Below are 19,423 nucleotides of genomic sequence, written 5' to 3'. Positions count from 1 at the left end.
TATCAGCTCTCCTTCAGTGACTGGCTCAGCTATGAACGTAGCTAGGTTCACAGTTTTGCATCACACTATTTTGATCGAGGGATTAGATATAATCACTTCATAGGCAGAAGCCCTCTGTGATGTCAATGTGCCTTTTGGTTTCTCTAAGATGGCGAATAATGAGTGCTCGATGTAAAGCGTCATGGAACAGCCCATTACAATGGTTGTCACCTTCTCTATGGCGAACGCTGCGGCAGCTAAACTTTGTTCACAAGTTAACTGGCCTCTCATTACTGGGTCCAGATTTCCACTGTAATACGCCAGGGGCTTGTACCCCAATGAGGTCTTTTGGGCGAGCACTGCCGTCATAAAGTTGCCATCTGTGTGCGAGAACAGGTAGAATTCCTCCGCATAATTAGGAATCCCGAGAACTGGAGCCATACAAATCGCTTTCTTGAGTTCTGTAAACCCTTTGTCCATTGCCTCAGACCATTACATTTTTTCCTTGGTCGCCTGGGCCTTCTTTAGAGCCTGGAGTAGGGGCTTAGTGTACGAGCTGTAATCCAAAACCCATGCTCTAACATAATTGCACAGGCCTAGGAAGCTCTGCATTTGTTTTACCATGAGGGGCTTAGCCGTGTTCATGATAGCTTCAGCCCTTTCTGGGGTCACCTTTTTCCCCTCATGCGAAATTAACTGTCCTATGTACAGCACCTCTTGTTGACATTATTGTAACTTTTTTTGTCAACTTTATATCCTTTCTTAGCCAGAATAGTCAGTAGCTGGATAGAATCGTGCCTGCATTGCTCTTCAGTGGTGCTGCAGATTAGAATGTCATCCACATACTGAAAAACAACACTGTCTACTGCAATATTGCTCAGGTCCATTTGTAAGACTCTGTTGAAAATGGACGGGGACTCACAATACCCCTGTGGCAACCTTGTGCTTTTCAAGCGCATTTGTCTGAAAGTGAATGACGTCAGATCTTGTGAGTCACGGTGCAATGGGATTGAGAAAAAAGCATTTTTCAAGTCAATCACCGTGACATATTTTGCCTCGATCGGTATGTTGCACAGGATCATAGATGGATTAGGAAATAGAGGGAACTTGGCTTCGACAATATCGTTTAATGCTCTTAAATCTTGGATTAAATGCCAAGACCCTCCCTTTGATTTCTTGATGGGGTAAATCACTGTATTACAGGGTGACTCTGACGTCACCAAGATGCCCTGGTCCATCATGGCGGCAATTGTCTTCGCGATCCCTTCATCTGCTTCTCTGGACATGGGATATTGTCGCACTCTTGGTAAAATTGCCCCTCGTTTTAGTTTCATTTTCACTTCTCCCACCCCTTTCAGGAGGCCTACATCATAGGGTCCTGTAGTCCATACTGAGACAGGCATTTGGGCCATGTCATCATCAAAATATTCCGGACGCTTTAGTGCCAACATCATTCTCTGAGACACTTCTCGTTTGATAATTTTGACCCAGAATATGAGACTTACTTCCACCCTCATCTCTTCTAAGTCAGGGTGTACTTTGAACAGATCATCATCGGTGACATCAGTCACTCGGTACCCTTCTTCAATGGCCATAATCGCACACCATTGTCTGCCTTCGTCATCAAACCCTTCGACCAATGACACTTTCCCTCGTACCGCTGCAGTATGTATCGTTAAGGGAAATACTTTCTTCATGTATAGGTATTCTTGGTCTGAATAGAAACTCGTCAAGGGTTCTCATGGTCCTAACTGCAAGACCTGGCAACCCCGCCATAAGCACTTATGCCATATGCGAAGACTTCTGGTTCTAACGGTATAGCCCTCATGGCTATGTGTCCTGAGTATGTGTCATGATTCCTGCCCCTCAAGTCCCCAGCCCTCCAAGATGTCAGGCTGGAACCAGGCCACGATCACCTACATGGCCCTCACGGGCCTCTCCATCCCTCCAAAGACCCACTTGGAGTCAGACTTGGCACTTGTGGCACGAGACTCACTCACTCCCATAGGATAACATTGGGGATTGGATTTGTAGTGCATTGATGGGGACAAGATGGATGCCCCCACATATTTCGGTTCCCAGAACTGCATGTGCGGTCTAGTCTTTTGGGTGTGGTTCAGCCCAGAGGCACCTGGGATTCCCTGAGACTATTTAAGCCACACCCAAGCTGAAAAACATGCTTTGTGTTTTCTGCACCTGCAGCGTGACACTCACCATGTTCGGATTGGTCTCCTGTAGGCCTGCATCTTTCTTCTGCGCTCAGCTCCTGCAAGAACAAGAACACCGTTAGGAACAGCCTTACCTTGCGGCGCTTCTGCCCATCAGTCATCGCTCCTTCTGTTCTGCGGGCATCTTCAGCGGTGTCATTCCCATCCCGGCACACCGCTTCCTAAGGAAAAGGGAAAATAACAGAAAAAAGGCATTAGTAAGCATTCTGCAAATCTTCGCTTATTTTTAAATACTGTACGAGCTTCAAACACTTACCTGAATCCCAGCAACTCTGGGGGAACTCTGTCTCCGGAACTTCTCATCCATCTGCAAGAGGGAAATGACACTCCAGGTTAGCGTGGAAACATCTAGAGGCGCTGCATACCGCACTTACCCACCACATTTGTTCTTCATAACCAGCATCCACGCTGAAAATGTCGCGGCACCTAAAAGACACAGAAAAAGAACTCAGTTCAATGCAAATACAAAAGGGGTGCATCGCGCATTGTGCTCTCACTCACCTTCAGCGCTACTCATCTCAGCAGCACGCCGCAATCCCCGGATGCTGACTATCATCTAAGGAAGGAAAGGAACGAAGTTAGAGAACTGTTCAAAAGACTCATTATACTTACCTGTCGGACTCTTGCCAGTGAAGTAACTAGGCAGCAATGAGCCTGCATCAATCAACACGCCCCTGCCCTGACGGAGAGCACACTATCCAAGAAAACAAGGTGAGCTGTGGATCAAAGGGAAGCGTTGGACCCCGGGGAAGAAGAGGTTCAAGCACACAGAGACAATAGGGAGTTAAACTCTACCAATCCTGTGTTTCAGGCCCAGTCTCCAGTCGAATAGCCTCCAGGGAAGGGTTTGAGGTCGTAAGAGGTCAGAACAGGCTGAGTGACATCCCGTGGATACCAGGTGAGCGTTACAGTATGCTCTGATCATTTCGCACACATTTGAATAATGCATTCCTGGAGTGGAGCATACTATGCCCTCCTCCGTGAACAATATTGTCATATTCAATTTTGTCACTAAGTCTCGACCCAAAATGTTCACTGGGGTCTGACGTGAATACAATAAAGGTACATTCATTTCACATTCTCCTACGGAGACGGGGAGATTGTCGGTAGAGGGAACTCTACTGTGAGCTCCTGTAAAACTCTGAGTATCTATGGCTCGACCGGATAAGGAAAACTTGCCTTCTCGTATATACGAGTGTGTTGCACTCGTGTCAAATAAGAAGGAATATTCTTTCCCCCCTATGATGACATTCACCCTTGGTTCCCTGTCAGGGTCTGGTGTCACTGATAGGATAGAGCACATCAGAGTTCCCAGTGAGCTGTCCTAGTTCATATATAAGTTTGGTCCACTGTATGCTTGTGGATTTTTTCCATTCCCGGGGTTGCCTCCCCTTCCGGAGTCTGCGCCCTGAGACATTTGCGGTGGTGCCTGTTGGGATTGCCCTTGAGGCAGGTTCCCCATGTTCGGGGGTTGATCCCCTTGTTGTGCATCCTGCTGCAAGCCTGGTGCTTGCTGCTGCACTGTGTGATTCTGTGTACCGCCCTGTTGTGGGATAGCAGTCGGATTCACCATACGTGCTCCCACCCCTTGTCCAATTTGCCACGTGCCTTGGCTTCTGTACGCGCGCACCACATGCCCAGTTATACCACACAGCCAACATACTGGCGGTGGTCGGGTTATCTGTCCATTTGACATATCTGGACTGCCCATCTGTGCATTTTGAAAGCATCCTTGATTACTCTGAAAACTTCCCTGATTACTCTGAAACCCTCCCTGATTACTCTGCCATCCTCTTCCTCTAAATCCCCTTCCCCTCGGGTAAAATCCCGCGTTACCCTGGTTGTTCTGCGGCGAGTTGGTCGCCTGTTGTACGTTTGATTCAGCTGGGCTTGTCAGCATGGCTCCCTCGAGAGCATACTTTGATAATGACTTTTGCACCAGCTTCGCTTCCTCACCCTTGCGAGTTGACTCTTTTTTCCAATTCTTTTCTTACAACAACCTACAGTAGTTCACAATGGTCAACTGTATTTTAGCCCAAGGTTTAGCCTCTACTCCTACCAATTTCTTGAGCTGTTTCTGCACCGGTTCTGGTAACCCTTGGCACAATATATGATAGAATACAAGGATAGATTTCGTCCAAGATTCATGCGTTTCGAGCACCCATGCATCTTGGAAATTCTGGATATAAATCAAGGGATCTTCTGACTCCTTCATTTTCTGAGTCATTATAGCTCCCATTTCGGAAGTGTCTGGATACAGCACTTGCAGTGCTTTCCACAATGTGGCTCTACAGTTATTAAATGGTGCTCCGTCATGGGTAGTGTTAATTAAGGTTTCACCAGGGTACCCTGCCCGCTTCCACACGTCGTCTGCCCTTTCACCAAGTATGGCGATCAGGAGACCCTTAATATCCCCTGTAGCTAACGTGACACCCCCTGTCATTTTTTCTAACTCGTGTATCCACTTCCCGGCTCCCGATGTCAGCATTGGAAGCTTGTTGTTCAGGTTCTCTCGATCCATGTGTGGCCATGGAATATATTGTGGTCTTACTCCCCCTTTTTCTAGCAGCAGGAATTGGAATGCGCCGTCTTCCTTTTCCTTTTCCATGGCTCTCCTGTCTATCGCTGGGGTAACATTCCCGCATCGCCATCTGCTTGGCAATGTCCTCAATCTGTCTACATAGGCGGGTGCAGACACCCATCTCTGACCGTGGGATGTTCTCACAAGTTAGTCAGGCTGCGCGGCAGACTCTGATGTCCTGGGTGCGGACTCGCTAGCGTCTGACCATCGTATCCCTTTGTCCCTTGGGAGCAGCTTTACGCACCCTCTCCCTTCTTCATTTATCTCGTCCTCCGTTTCCCCTCCGGAGTCGGACATTGATTGTTCTGAATTCACACAACTCTTCCTCGTTTTTTCTAATTTCTAACCTGCCCAGGGATAATCTCCCGCTCCCACTACTTCAGGTGACATCCTCTGTATCATATAACTGAGTGCTTTCCAAGCGCTCGTCTTCCCTTTCCCCGTGGGATATCAGCTCCAACCCCATTTCATCATATATTTTATCGATTGTTTCCTGATGCTTCTGGTGTCGAAGTCATCTTCGATATCCGCCCTGCTCGAGCCTGGTACTGAGTCATACGCAGGAAAGAATTCTTCGATATCTTCCCATTCTACAACAGGATTAGGTTTTTTAACTTCCCGCTTCAAATATTCGAGATCACGTGCCCTCTGTCTACGCTTTCGTTCCGTATCATCATTAACTTCCTTGCGCTTCCTCGCTTCTTCTCTAGTCTTGTCTTCTCTTCTCCTTTCATTTCTACGTTAGTTTGCCCTTCTAACTTCCTCATCTTCCCGACTCCTTATTCTCTTTTCACGTACTCTTTGCTCTTCTTCTAAACTTTGCTGATTCTGTCTGTACTGGTCATAGCCTGCCTTCTGTTTGCGATCAAGCGGTTTTTCTCGCTGTTCGTGATATAGCTGTTCTCGCCTCAGCGTATCTTTCCTTTTTATTCCTTCGTCCCCTATTTCCTTTTCTTTCTCCTTTTCCCTTCTATGAACTTCATCAGACCTCTCTCTCGGTCTCATATCATCACTTCCGCTACCATGGAGTTTCAACAATATCTGTCCTCCCATCCATTCGTCCTTTGCGAATGCTATCTCATCAGTTCTGTCTTCACTTCCTTTCCATTTCTTTCCCTCTCTCTTTATCGAGAGGTGTACTAATCTGTACCTGATCCTTCCTTTCCTCATCGCGTCTCTCCTTGTCCCTTGGGACTGTGGAGAGAAGATTAATCTCCTGATCCCTTCCCTTAATTTCATCACTACTATAAGTAGGTGACTCATATGCGGGGTTGCTATACCCGGTGGCTGCCTTAAGCTCTCTTAGTGGGTAGAGTCGCTCTGACTTACTTCCCTCGATCTCTGGCTCAGGCAGGGCTGGTGGCGCGGTAGGCATCTCACCCCCCTCCATGCATACGTTTAATATCCAGTCTGCAGGAGGCTCTTCCTCCTTTGGCTGTTCGAACATTTTCCAAAGTTCCAGAACAGCAAGGCGTTTCTCTAGTTTCTTGCCGGTATATGTGGCATGCAAATAACTCGCCATATGTTGTAAGATGGCTTTCAATAAGGACCCGTTCTGCGGCCACGACATAAACATCTTGTAGGCGGTACCCTTAACCCACTCAGTGCTATATTTCTTAAGCTTGGGTGCATGTTTAGGCAACTACTTAAATAAGTGGGCGAGTGGTGTAAAATCCTCCATGCTTGAATTTTATTTCCAACAATATTTTCATGCACTTTCAATACTCCCAACAATATGAGAGTGCATCAAATACCGCAAGCACCAATCCAATCTTTTCTGCCAAAATTTTATCTCATTAATTCACTCTGGAACATCAATCGATGTGCAATTCCCTCTCAGTTACAGAATCGCGTAAAAACCCAAAACTTTGTTTCAAATTATCAATAATACACAATTCTTTGCATGTGACATACAACAGAACACATACAATAGACATTTGACAGACTAGACAGACACCAGCTGGACACATATATCTCTGCCTTCTAATCAATACCCCGACATGGAGTTTAAACAAACCCCTTTTATGACGTCTTTAATCGTCATAGTAGCCTATTTTTTCCCTATTATGTGGGACTATGAGTTCATGTTTCTTCTGACCGCTATGTTACAGCGCAGGAACAAGGTGAATCCTCTCACTTTTTTATCTCAGGTATCCTTCCTGGTATCCTCTGTTTTCTCTCGGGTGTCCTCCCGGTAACCACTGTTTTCTCTCAGGTGTCTATCCCGGTAACCACTATCTTCTCTATTATACTCAAGTCATTGTCCCGATATATATATATATATATATATATATATATACAGTCTTCACTACTTCTGACTATTTTATTTTCCGCCACCATCCGTTACCTTTCCCTTACTTGTTCTAATGCCTACAAAACTTTTACCAAAGTATTGACTCTTTTCGTTCACTCACCTCTCGCATGGTTCCTCTCTGGATCTTCGGGATCACCGCCCCTCCTTTACTGCCTCTTTCAGTCTTTTCGTCCGATCGTCTGCCCGTAGGAATTAGAAGGGTTATGCTTTGAAAGGCAGGTTCCATCAGACCCACTGCAGTTTTTATGGACTATCACTATCATTGTCCACGGGAAGCTTCTCAGTCTACTCAGCCAAATAGCGAAGGACTCGTGATATTGCCGAAGACCTGGCGTTACTTCCTGTTGTCTGTCAATAGGTGTCTTAACACTAATCGATATTCATTAATCAATGGTCACAAACCATCCTCTGCTACCAAGTGTACTGGAGGGCGGAGCGACCTCTGAACGGGCCCATGAGATCCAGAGCTCACCCTCCGGCACCTTAAAACGAGATAGCTGCACCTTGAGGAGGATGGGGTGCAGGATTCTCTTACTCCAACACCAATCAATAAGGACAAGTCAACGGTTTGGCAAAGGGAAGTCTGTTTAATGACAAGTACAAAAAACAGGGAAACTAATGGTAATCATCAGTGATGCAATCGCCTGTCTCACTTCAACCTCTTAATTCTTCATGCAAACAGTAACTCTTATAGCAAATTCTCATCATCATTGATGTGTAAAACTCATAAGTTTGACTATTGGTTGGAAAAGGTAACTTAAGTACAGGTGCTATATCTGTATATGGTAACAGTGCGTGAGGATTGGATAACTCTTAACGGGTGGGCGTCTACGCCCATCCCTCTACATCACTTGTGAAAGACGTCACTACAAATACGACGTCTCATTGGTCGTACAGCTATAGGACCCTAGATTATTTGGTCCATTGTGATTGGGTAGGTTACACCCCTAAGCATAAATCTCCACTTTAATTAGCAGCATGCAGAATGGACACCCCGATGCCTTGTGCCCCAAGATTCACCCTGCCTCCCTTCCATCACTCAGTACTTTAGGGCTATGTGTCAATTAGTTGGCTGAGGATGGCCTCGAAACTGTAGCTTCTTATCAAGAAAAGTTATGGCATCCTCAGGTTCTGGGTGACATCAGACGTTGGTGCCTATTTGTGCTTGGCTGGTCACGTGTCTGTTCACCGTGAATCTGCTTCATTCTCCTTCTTTTCGTGTATTTGATTCTTTGTTCAGCCTCGCCACCTGCCTGAGCCTCCTTATCTCGACTTTCACGGGGTAGGCTTCAATGCTCTTAAGTTTCGATTCTTCAGAGTTGCCGCTCTCCTCCCTTCCTTGGGTTGACCTCGAATTCCTAGTCATGAGCTACTTCTTACTGAGTTTCGATTCCGCTCTTCCCTTCTGGCTTTAGCTGGAATATGAATCTCAGCCTTTTTTACCCCTTGCGGCCTGGGCTTAATTCTGCTTTACAAAAATGTAGTCACACTTGTATAATGTGCATTGTTGAGGTAGACATGTAGTTGGCGGTTGCCGCTCTATTCTTCTACTACGCATTGCAAGCAGTTCCTTTTCCTTGGCTTCTTGCGTTCCAAGCCTATTTACATGAATTTAGTTAGTTGCATATTTTCATCTCACTTCATGGTTATGTTTCATTATATTAACATCGTTTCTTCTTAGACATCCATTACATCATTATTCTTTGCATTTCGCCCTGGTGTGTCATCTTTTGATCGTCGTTTATGTTCATCTTTACATCTGTCTGGGCTCTCACGTCATCACCATTTGCCCTCCTTTAAGGCTCTTTGGGTCTCTTCGGGGACAGTTTGTAAGTAGTCTTCATTTCGTGTCAAGTGCTGGTACGGTTGTCTCAGTGGGTACCGAGCTGCCCATAGCTGTCTGGTTATAGGCACTTCGGCAGGTATTGCATTTCTGATGGGCACTGGGCAGAGGCCTAAAATTGCTCTCTGTTGGTTCATTTGTTCCTCATACGTCACATACCTTGGCGAGTATGTCCCTGGTACCTCGAAATGGGGGGCTGGGGTGCAGGCCATGTCTGGGACCTCCTCTACAGGCCACGTGCAAATCAGCGTTCTTTTGATGGCTGAAAAGTTGAGCTCTGACGGGGAGACTGGTATAGGCCATAGAATGGAAATAGGCAGGCAAGAAGCATAAAATACTTATGGGTATGGTTCGGTTGAACTGTACTCTTATGTCTGATGAAATGGACTCTAAACATCTCTTTAAAGTCATTTTCCTCACACATGCCTTTTCACATATGCATTTCGAGTTGTAAATAAAATGGTTCTTAACAGCTAAGGGCCTGATTCATGGAATCTTTAGCACGGTGGAAAGTCACTTTGCACTGCATAAATACACTTTCCACAGTTCCATGAATCAGGGTGTAAATGTTTTGACTTTGGTGTTAAAGCAGATATTAGGTGCCCTGCCCAGGGAAGTTTCTAGTTGGTAGCTAAACGTTCAAAAGATGTTTTAAATAAGTGTTGAATTCTTTCACATACCTTCACCACATTCCTCAACCACAAGATGTGCCTTAGACTGCAGCAGAAATGCTCAGATTTGTCTGGTAGTTGAGAGAGATTTCCCCTGTGCAGTTTTTATGTCGCTGCTACTATGTCTGAATTTTACAGCAATGGACACCTCCAACCTGTGCACACTCACACCCAGGACCAGCCACTACACACTGTCCATTGGCAGATATAGCAGCCCACTCATGGGTGGCTTAAGACATCACCTTATAAGTACCTTGCACAAAGGACATCACTACCACAATATGAGCACGGCCACACCACATAGATGCTCCAAGTTGTCCATGTCCCCCCAATAATGTCCCTGCGCTAACATTCGCAACCGCTACACTCAGACACACTCTACGCATACCAACTAAGCCACTCACACAAGCCAAATTGAATATGTATTCATTTATGTATAGTAGATATAAAAGGTGCCACCTGCAGTGCTAGAAATGGAACACATTTACTGGAGGAACCCTCTCATCATTGGAGGGGCAGGGCTGTGGGTAGGAGGTGGCGGGGCGACAGGCATGGCCCCATGCTAGGTCACGCAATACAGTATCTCTTCATAGGACCAATTCTGGTTATTTGCATAAAAGCAAAGAGCATTATGGGAACATAGAATTTCCACAATTTTAAATTTGAAACATGTCTTATAGTGAGAAACCCTTTCGAGTGCATGATGGAAGTTGGGCTATGCAGTTTTGAATGGTCACACTACTCACCCTAATAAACATTGCAGGACACATATACTAGTTTTAACAGCTGCAACAAGTACTGGAGTCTTTGGGTACTTCTGGATTGTTCTAGAGGATTGTTTGATACTGAAAACAGTATCTAACTGCTTACATTGTTTGTTTGAAATTAGCAGCATTATTTGCAAGGGAAGAGACAGCACTTAGGAGTTTTACTCCTTTGTCCTAGTTGTACATATTTATTTCCCACTGTCTGCGACAGTGGTTAGCTGTCTGATCCAAATACTGAATTTATACGTCGTATAAATTATACATTACGAATAGGTGGTGCTGCTTCCCCAATGGTTAATAACATAGGGATTATCATGACCAATGGGTGGGCAAATAACTAAACAACACCTACAAGCTTTGTGTCCCTCCTCATACTACCATTTATCACTATCTGTACTCTAATGCAATAGTTTGTGTTTATAGGTTTCGGCTTTTATAGTTTGGGCTATTCACGTAATAATCCAAACGAAGAAGTAAATAAAAGTGAACTGTGCTTGTTTCTAATTCTTATACAGTTGTCCTCAATGTGGTGGGTTCACTGCCAGTTTGTCCTTGGAGTGTGGGCAACCCACAAGTGACCCTCGGGCACACTAAGAAAAGTTGCCATCTTTGCGTTTACTGGTAGACATGCAGGTTCCAGTATACATAGCAAGATGTGTTATTCGAACTTTGTATATACTGAATGTGTATGGGTACAAGTTCAATCTAGAAAGAGGTGCCCCTCCCCTACCCATATTTTTGGTTCCACTTAAGGCACGGGATGGTAGATATGCCCAGGTGTAGGGCCCTGCTCTGAAGTGTCATTGAAGTGGGCGTCGTGCTTTTGCAACATGATTCTGTCGTGGGCAGGAGATAAGCCCTGCGGTGGGTTCTGTTCTTGGGGTGCTGAGACTATACTCTCTGTGACGCAATTCCATATCACTGCCTGCAGCTCGGGGTGTAAATGCTTTCATTTCACCTTTTCATTCTTCCTCGCGCTGCTTTTCCTTTCTACACCTTTTGTCCCTCTGCGGCTCCCGTACCGAGAGCAGCTGTTTCCTTAGCAACGGTAAACAGACCGCGGGTGAAGGGTGAGGAGTGACAGAAATATTCCCGAGAATCTCTGAAGATTCTTTTGCCCCATGAGCGGGTCCATGGCCCCCGCAGATTCCCTCCAGGGGCTCTGCGCCTGGATAGACCAAGTACCACTGAGCCGGCCCAAGAGGAGCCTGAGCCGGGACATGAGCGACGGGGGTAAGAGGGGGAGAAGCGGCCATAGGAAGAGCAGTGAATGGGACACGGACAGCTGGGGAGTTGGGATGGGTGGGGGATGGGGGATGCTGCTGAAGAAAACGTGAGGTAGGACCTGGTTTATTTGACTGGGGTGGAGACGGGTTTGGGGGTAGATAAAAAAAATGTAACTTGTTGCTCAATGTACAAAAGAATGGCTTATATATTTGCTGAATTCTCCACATCACGGTTACTCCACACTCTAAAAAGGAAAAGTACAGGTCGCTGCAAATGTTCGATCGTAACACATCCTTATATAACCTGCACATCCCGCATAGACTCGCATATCGACAAGGTCTGTATCCACTTTGTGACACCCTTAGATTCAGCACGCCATACCCATACAGATTTAGGCCACCGCACACACCAACGTAGTGCCCTTATATATTAAGCAAACTCCGTGGATCAACGCAATGCATATTTATATTTAGCACATCGCATATATGCCCTTATGTATTTCGCAAACCCACATATGAAGCCCAGACCCCTCTGGACACCCTACATGTTTCTGCTCCATGCGCATACAGATTGATTAAACCCAATATCCGTTGATGTAGCCGTAATTTACCCATGGCATGCCACCCCGGAATTTGGCACACCTGACTTCTAGAATGTGGGCACTTATAGACTCAAACTCGATATATCAACTCCATATACCTTACAGATTTAGCTACTTCGTTAAAATTCGTACATCTCTTGTAAGAACCCAATTTCTCCACACACCCTGCACACCCCATGTACCAGCCCAATGGCGATGATAGGCACAGCAAACACGCCAATGCCGTGTTCCAATACACTTGGCAAAGCCTATGTACCAATGCCATGCCCACAATATACATGTCATGTTATGTTAAGATGTGCTCCTGAGATTTATACTGCGCACCACTGCCATGTGCATGGTCTCCAGATGGGGAAGGGTTAAGTTAGAGGGAGGAGAATGCAAGATAGCTTTTCTGTTGTGTTGCGCTGACGGGTGCAAACCAGAGCAGAAGTTCCTGCTCTGCATGCAGGTTTGATTCTAGGTATTATTTGTCCGGAGCACAGAAGTGTTTTGTCGACAGTGGTGCGCGTTGTGTAACTGTGGTGTGAGGATTTATTGGCTGGTGGTGTGGTAGGCGATTTGGTTGTAGAGTGTAACATTGTTTTCTTTGAAGTCTGATGGGAAGAATCTTTAGATTACCATCTGTGGGTGGCATACCAAACCTGAAAGGATGCATTGGCTGGGGGCGTGGTAGGCGATTTGGTTGTCGAGTGTAACATTGTTTTCTTTGAAGTCTGATGGGAAGAATCTTTAGATTACCATCTGTGGCTGGCATACCAAACCTGAAAGGATGCATTGGCTGGGGGCGTGGTAGGTGATTTGGTTGAAGAGGTGTAACATTGTTTTCTTTAAAGACTGATGGGAAGAATCTTTAGATTACCATCTGTGGGTGGCATACCAAACCCGAAAGGATGCATTGGCTGGGGGCGTGGTAGGTGATTTGGTTGAAGAGGTGTAACATTGTTTTCTTTAAAGACTGATGGGAAGAATCTTTAGATTACCATCTGTGGGTGGCATACCAAACCCGAAAGGATGCATTGGCTGGGGGCGTGGTAGGCGATTTGGTTGAAGAGGTGTAATATTGTTTTCTTTAAAGACTGATGGGAAGAATCTTTAGATTACCATCTGTGGGTGGCATACCAAACCCGAAAGGATGCATTGGCTGGGGGCGTGGTAGGCGATTTGGTTGAAGAGGTGTAATATTGTTTTCTTTAAAGACTGATGGGAAGAATCTTTAGATTACCATCTCTGGGTGGCATACCAAACCCGAAAGGATGCATTGGCTGGGAGAGGGGTAGGTGATTCGGTTGTAGAGGTGTAGTATTGTGTTATTTGAAGTCAGATGAGAGGGGTCCTAGATCGCCATGTGCCGATGGCAAACCAAACCTCAACTTTCATTTGAAATTCCACACCACTGTCTTCCCAACTCCAAGTTTACCTAAACAGCAACAACCTCAAGTCATCACATTCTGGCCCCCAACTCAACCTTGGCATGGCACTTAAATTGGGAAGACTTAAGACTTTTCCCACTGTAGCCCTCACGATACTACTGATTGCATTTTCGAAGTATGAGTCATCCACTCCTATACAAACAATCTCAATGGTGCACGCTAAACAGCCCTCATTTTGATTCTCATCAGGTCTCATGCAGAATTTCCCTGGATCTTGCACATTTACCCTACCCTTTATCTTGGCTTTCTGTACATGAGCACTGAAAACTCCTGCCTTCTCTGCCACTCATACGAGGATTCCACCCAAATATGCCTCAGTATTGCACTCAAGACAACCAGTACAGGGCAAAACCTCTCTGTCCACTATCAGATCATGGAACACACCAATAGCATAGTATTATGGCTCTACTGACCACCCTTCTGTGCCCATCCAAAGTCAATTATACTTGCAGAGCTCCAAGATAAAAGCCCTTGATCGTTTAATTGCACAGCTGACCCATCCACTATCACCATCTACTTCAAACCATAGTCCCTCTTATCTTCATCAGAAGACCTATTGGACTTGGTGTGAATTGTTGTCATTCACAGCTTATCTATGCCTGCACTCCCTACATGAACCTCTCAGGACATGCAATCTCTCTGCTCCTAGTCATCCGCAGAATCACTGCGGATAGGAAGTCTATGGAATAGTCTTACACATTTGAAATCACTCTGCTGGCTGTCCATCAATGCCACGATCTCCATCTAAGACCTCTGCCTCGCCCAAAAAGTCTTATTTGGTAAAGCCTCAAAATGTTGCAACAACAAAGTAAACCCTGTCCTGGAATGTTCCCTTCACCCCGCCAAGCACTGGCTCCAACACGCTACAGCTCAAAATAATCTATAGACCTCTCTATCAAAGGTCCCAAGCTAATGGAATGGGCTACTGGGCAACCTCAATACAGAGACTCACACTTTGTACTCCTGTAGAAAATTAAATGGATGCTTCCCTGAATTATTCAGTTTGCAGAGCTTACTATATGTCTTATAATTTCCAGGATCACTGTATCCAAGGCACCAAAAAAACCCAGAACTCTGTTATGTTATTTGGCATTTATGTAGCATACATTCAGTGTTGGGTTACTTGAAGACACTCTACTGGAGTGGTGAAGCACAAGAACAGACTCAACAGATGTGAAATGCTGCTAGTCAACCGAAAGGGTGTGTACACAGCTGCCAGCAAAACCTTGAACACATTTCCATAGATCCAGTGAGTCATGATGAGCATTCTATGGAAGAGTGTGAAGAGGATCTCCCTGCGACTATCAGGATGCCGTCAGCAGAGCAGAGGATCCTACTTGGGTAGCATCATTATGTAGATAATCGCGGCCTTGCCACACTATGCCATGTGGACCTGTGAGAGTCCTGATCTCGGTTCTTCTTTTAAAAGGGAGCCACTTAAGGGCACATCGTGCTGCCAGTTCGTGGTCCCTCGGCCACTGTTTAAACCCCCTATGTGGCTTGTACTGCAAGCCCTATTAAGTCATTCTCCTTTTAAATCATCACATCCAAGTACCAATCTGTGTCCTGATAGACATAGAAATCCTCGATGACTAAACAAAGCCCCTATACCAATGCATGCTCCCTATAGATACTATCAAGTAGCTCTCACATTACCCCGCAGAGCTACAGAGCTTCCCTACACAGATCCTCACACCGCCAATAATTGACCGCCATCTAGTGCCCAACAGTTGCATCCTACACCTCGGACCCTCACTCCTGCTCGCTTCACCCTTCACTTCTCCATGTTTAGGTGCAGTTTTAGGGTGTTGTAGGACCTACAGACGCAACAAGCGTTATATAATGTTCCACCTTTCCACTCTGATGTCGCCTTCATCACTTTGAAACAACCTTACAGTGACATAAGTATCAAAATAAAAAATCTTCTATACAAACCTCTTTACTCACTAAATACCAACTTGTAACACCATTTCCGCCGCCTGATATCCCGATGCCACCGGGACATTCCCAGCTGCCCGGGATATCAGTCGGCGGAAAGTGTAAGTCCCCATTCCCATGGAGTCGCATAGGACTGCATGGGAATGGGGGCACGGAAGCACCAGCACTGTTGCTAATGGTGCCAGGGCTTCCGTGACAACTCCCCCTACCGGGGCCATTGCACCCAGCAGGTCAGACCTGCCGGGCGCAATGGCCCAGGAAGGCAGAGTTGGAGTGTGGCGGTGCGGAAAGGGTGCCGGTTCGGTGCAGCCGGCACCATTGTTTCTGGACCACCACACTCGGAATGAGGACTGTCTCTGCTGGCCCAGCATAACCCACGTCTTAATTCAATGTAGCTATAGAGACAGCAACACCCTTACACCCGTGCACTCCTCCCATACACTCAAAAAAACAATTTAACTAAGATAGGATCTTCAAACCCCCATAATTATCTCTTTGTCCTTTTTAACCGTATAACAAAATCAAGGTCTGTGTACACTAGTGCATGTCATTGCTCGCGATCTTATCACATGAAACTGCAGGTATTTAAGGACATCTGAAACAACCTTTTCAAAACAAATTGACTGATTTTCTCTCCTCAGTACTGCAAGCAAAATGTGTTATTTAAATCAAGCTGAAGACAGCCGACACATGGTTCGCATAAGGTGCCTCCAAGAAGTCCTCAAACACCTACTGTTTCATGTGATTGCCAACAATTAAATGCACTAGTGCACACTCCGGTGATCTGATCTTGTATATCACTCGGTGAGCAACATTTGTTGTCACCTTTAGGGCTGATGAGCAGGTGCTGCATTGAGGTTAGCCCAGAGACGCTCCGCAGCTCAATCTTTACTTGGTATCTTCCTTTTTAACCTTGTAGTCAGTTTATCCAATCGGAACTAGGACTAATCCTGGACATCGTTGATCACAAAAAGCACCACAACTGCACATCGGCACCCTGCGGTGCCTTTCTCCACTTCCGCATCGAACACCCTGGAATTGATCACATTTGTGGGACAAAGCCGACAACCTCACAAAAACAAAACAGAGTTCGTGAAATAGATAGATTTTGCCTCTTCACTCCCACTAATGACATTTCGCAAAAAGAGCACAATTAACCGTGTGTTTTGGAAACGTGGTATGGATTAACATGTTTGTCTAGTTGAGCTGTTGTTAAATGTGTTCCCCAGCTGGAAACCTCTGAAAGACATTGCATGGGATCTCCAAGTTTGGAACCAGGAAAGCGCCAACCACACCTCGTTATAAGGATACCCACAGGCTGTGTAAAATGCATTCAATGCAATCAAATACGTTTTGTGGGGATGTCTTAAAAAGATTCTGCAGATTTCGTCTTTTTCTATTTTTTTTCCGGTTATTTCCATTAGATGTTTGCATACAGAACAAGACCAGTGCAATACCTTTAATATCATAAAGGACCCCACCTCCCCATTTATGCAAAGACTTACTACACATTAGGGTAACATGATGCGGCCCTCCTGCAGATCCTTATGAATATTATTGGATGTGGGGCCTCTAAATTATGTAGGATCAAAAATGTATTCCCTTTTCTGATACTTGCACCTGCCGTGATCAAGCTCTGCGCTTTTATTCCTTATAACAGTATTATTCTCTCCAGTATAAGCCACTCAAATTCTCCAAATGTGACAATTCAACCCCTTTGCCGCACACACCAACTTTCCAGACTCAGTAGCTGACCAAACCTGTTTTTAACATCGGCAGCCCTCAATAACCTTGCCCAAAGCTGCAGCAGAGGCTCCACATTGGTTACAGCCCCTCTGTTGCCCTTGAGGGGGCCATTAGCGACTATTATCCCGGGAGGATAGCTCAGCGGCAACGTGCGCGCCTTGGAAGCAAGGCGACATGAAGCAACACAGGTTCGATCCCCGGGTCCGCGCTTAGAAACCTCTGGGTGAAAGAAAAAAACAATTAGGCAACTACAACTGTAACAGCGCCCTCGATGCCCACAGGGCAATGTAAAAATAAATAAAAATTACCAAACTGTGAGATTATCTGAGGCGGCTAGTCGTGGTGAAGATCACCACTTCTCCCCTTGGATATACATGTGGTAATGTGTAAACCATGGGGCAATCTTCATTCTCACAACCAGGTGCCGCTATCTCACATAAGTGTTAAATGGACATGTCATCAAAGCATGCCCCTCGATTTGGCTGCAAAGACCACCTCAAGAGTTTAGGTTCTACAGTAAGTAGCGGAGTCATAATCAGTGAAGGTTGATGGTTTGGTGCTTTACAAGATGACCCCCGAATCCCCCCTTTGTCTGAGCAGGTTCCGGAAAGGGTACAATACATGCAGTGGAGTTCAGAAAGAGGCGGACCTTAAGTTTAACCTGTCTTCTCCGCTTTTTCGTTTAGTGATGGTGGCAGAAATTGTTAAACATTTTCTGCCGAAGTTGGTTGAGATGCACAACTATGTTCCAGCAAATTCTACCCAGCAAAAGCTGAGCAACTGGTCGACATTAAACAGGTATGTGAAGAACCGTAAGTACCACTGTATAACTCAGACTTTGTCTGTATTGATCTATATTTACTTTTTAGTCCTTTTATCTGTATTTATCCACATTTATATTTGCTGGGAACAGAACTGAAATTACAACTAGTGCTTTTCCACAATTATTAAAATTAATAATGTAGCACTCTGTTGCCTGTAATGGAAAGCTCATAGAGGCGGGTTCTTGCACATCAAGCCAAAGTCCATATTGACACTAGAAACAAAGAAGTTCTCCTTCTGCGGACTGATAAACATCTCAGCAACTCTTTAAAAAAAGGAAATGCATCACTTTTTTAGCCTCTTATTGGAGTTACTTTGCCCAGCCATTGGTCTGCAAAGCAAATTGACAACCTGAAGAGCTAATCAGGAAACGTGCATTGCCGTTTATTTACAAATAAATACAGAAAGGAAACAGAGTAATTTCCATCTGCATTCGTGTAAAAATCGAGTAAAACATGGAAAACTGGGAGCCCTCGTTATAGTTGGCTCCCAACCATGTGTAAACTTTCTTGTTGGCCTGGACATCAATTTGGCAAACTCCCTACTGCTTTCTCCCTCTCCTGTGTACTTTCTATTAGTGGTACAGGATGTGACGACATCAGAAACTGACATCGGAACGTTGCTCCCAGTTGTTATTATCTTCTCTCTCACTTCCATGCTTTGGTCACCTGTAATAATATCGACTTAACCGTAAGGAACTCCTCTGGCTGCCCAAAGTCAAAATGAATTTCAAAACTGCCTCTCTTTCCTGCAAGGCCATCCACTTCACCGCTCTACAGCACCTACCAGAAAAATAGGAAACCTTTGGTGGTCAACGTAAACTAAAAAGTGTCCCATTCCTATGAAAGAAGTCCCTAAATTGAGAAAAAAATAACCGGAACACATCTCATATCTTTTCTAGAACTCCAATCGGTATCCAGTAATATGGTTGCCGAAAAATTGGCGTTTTTCAAAATAAATCGAGGCAAAAGGCTGTGGCGCGACCAGGTAAAAGTGTTTCCATTATACCACACAAGGGAAGCAGGGTGTCCCCCGCTCCCTATGCGCGTTATAATCGGGGGCATAGACAGGGTAGGGTCTGAGTGGGCAAGCCCCACCCAAAATCTGCAAATGGCCACTCAGCAGTGCAGAGTTGGCATTTACAGAAGTTAATGTCACTGAAGTGGGCCCAACTACATTAGCTTCATGCCCCACTTGTTAGACAATCCTGGCTACGCCTCTGGTTATAATGGGTCCGGGGTGTCCCTCGCATCCATTACATGGATTGCGGGGG

At 45.5% G+C, this 19,423-nt stretch overlaps 1 protein-coding gene across 1 annotated transcript in view; it reads left to right on the top strand.

Annotated features, from left to right (window-relative positions):
* The first annotated feature begins 11,419 nt into the window (after nucleotides 1–11,419).
* LOC138472733 (sperm flagellar protein 1-like) overlaps nucleotides 11,420–19,423 on the top strand; it is a 123,061-nt gene continuing 115,057 nt past the window's right edge. The window contains exons 1-2 of the mRNA XM_069611052.1: nucleotides 11,420–11,616; nucleotides 18,015–18,126. Coding sequence (XP_069467153.1) covers nucleotides 11,505–11,616; nucleotides 18,015–18,126 — 224 coding nt within the window. The 5' untranslated portion in view covers nucleotides 11,420–11,504. The remainder of the gene's footprint in view (nucleotides 11,617–18,014; nucleotides 18,127–19,423) is intronic.

This window comes from Ambystoma mexicanum, chromosome 8 (assembly GCF_040938575.1).
Source record: "Ambystoma mexicanum isolate Mex_15411 chromosome 8, UKY_AmexF1_1, whole genome shotgun sequence".
NCBI classification, from domain to species: Eukaryota; Metazoa; Chordata; class Amphibia; order Caudata; family Ambystomatidae; genus Ambystoma; species Ambystoma mexicanum.
This window is presented reverse-complemented; position numbering and strand designations above follow the sequence as displayed.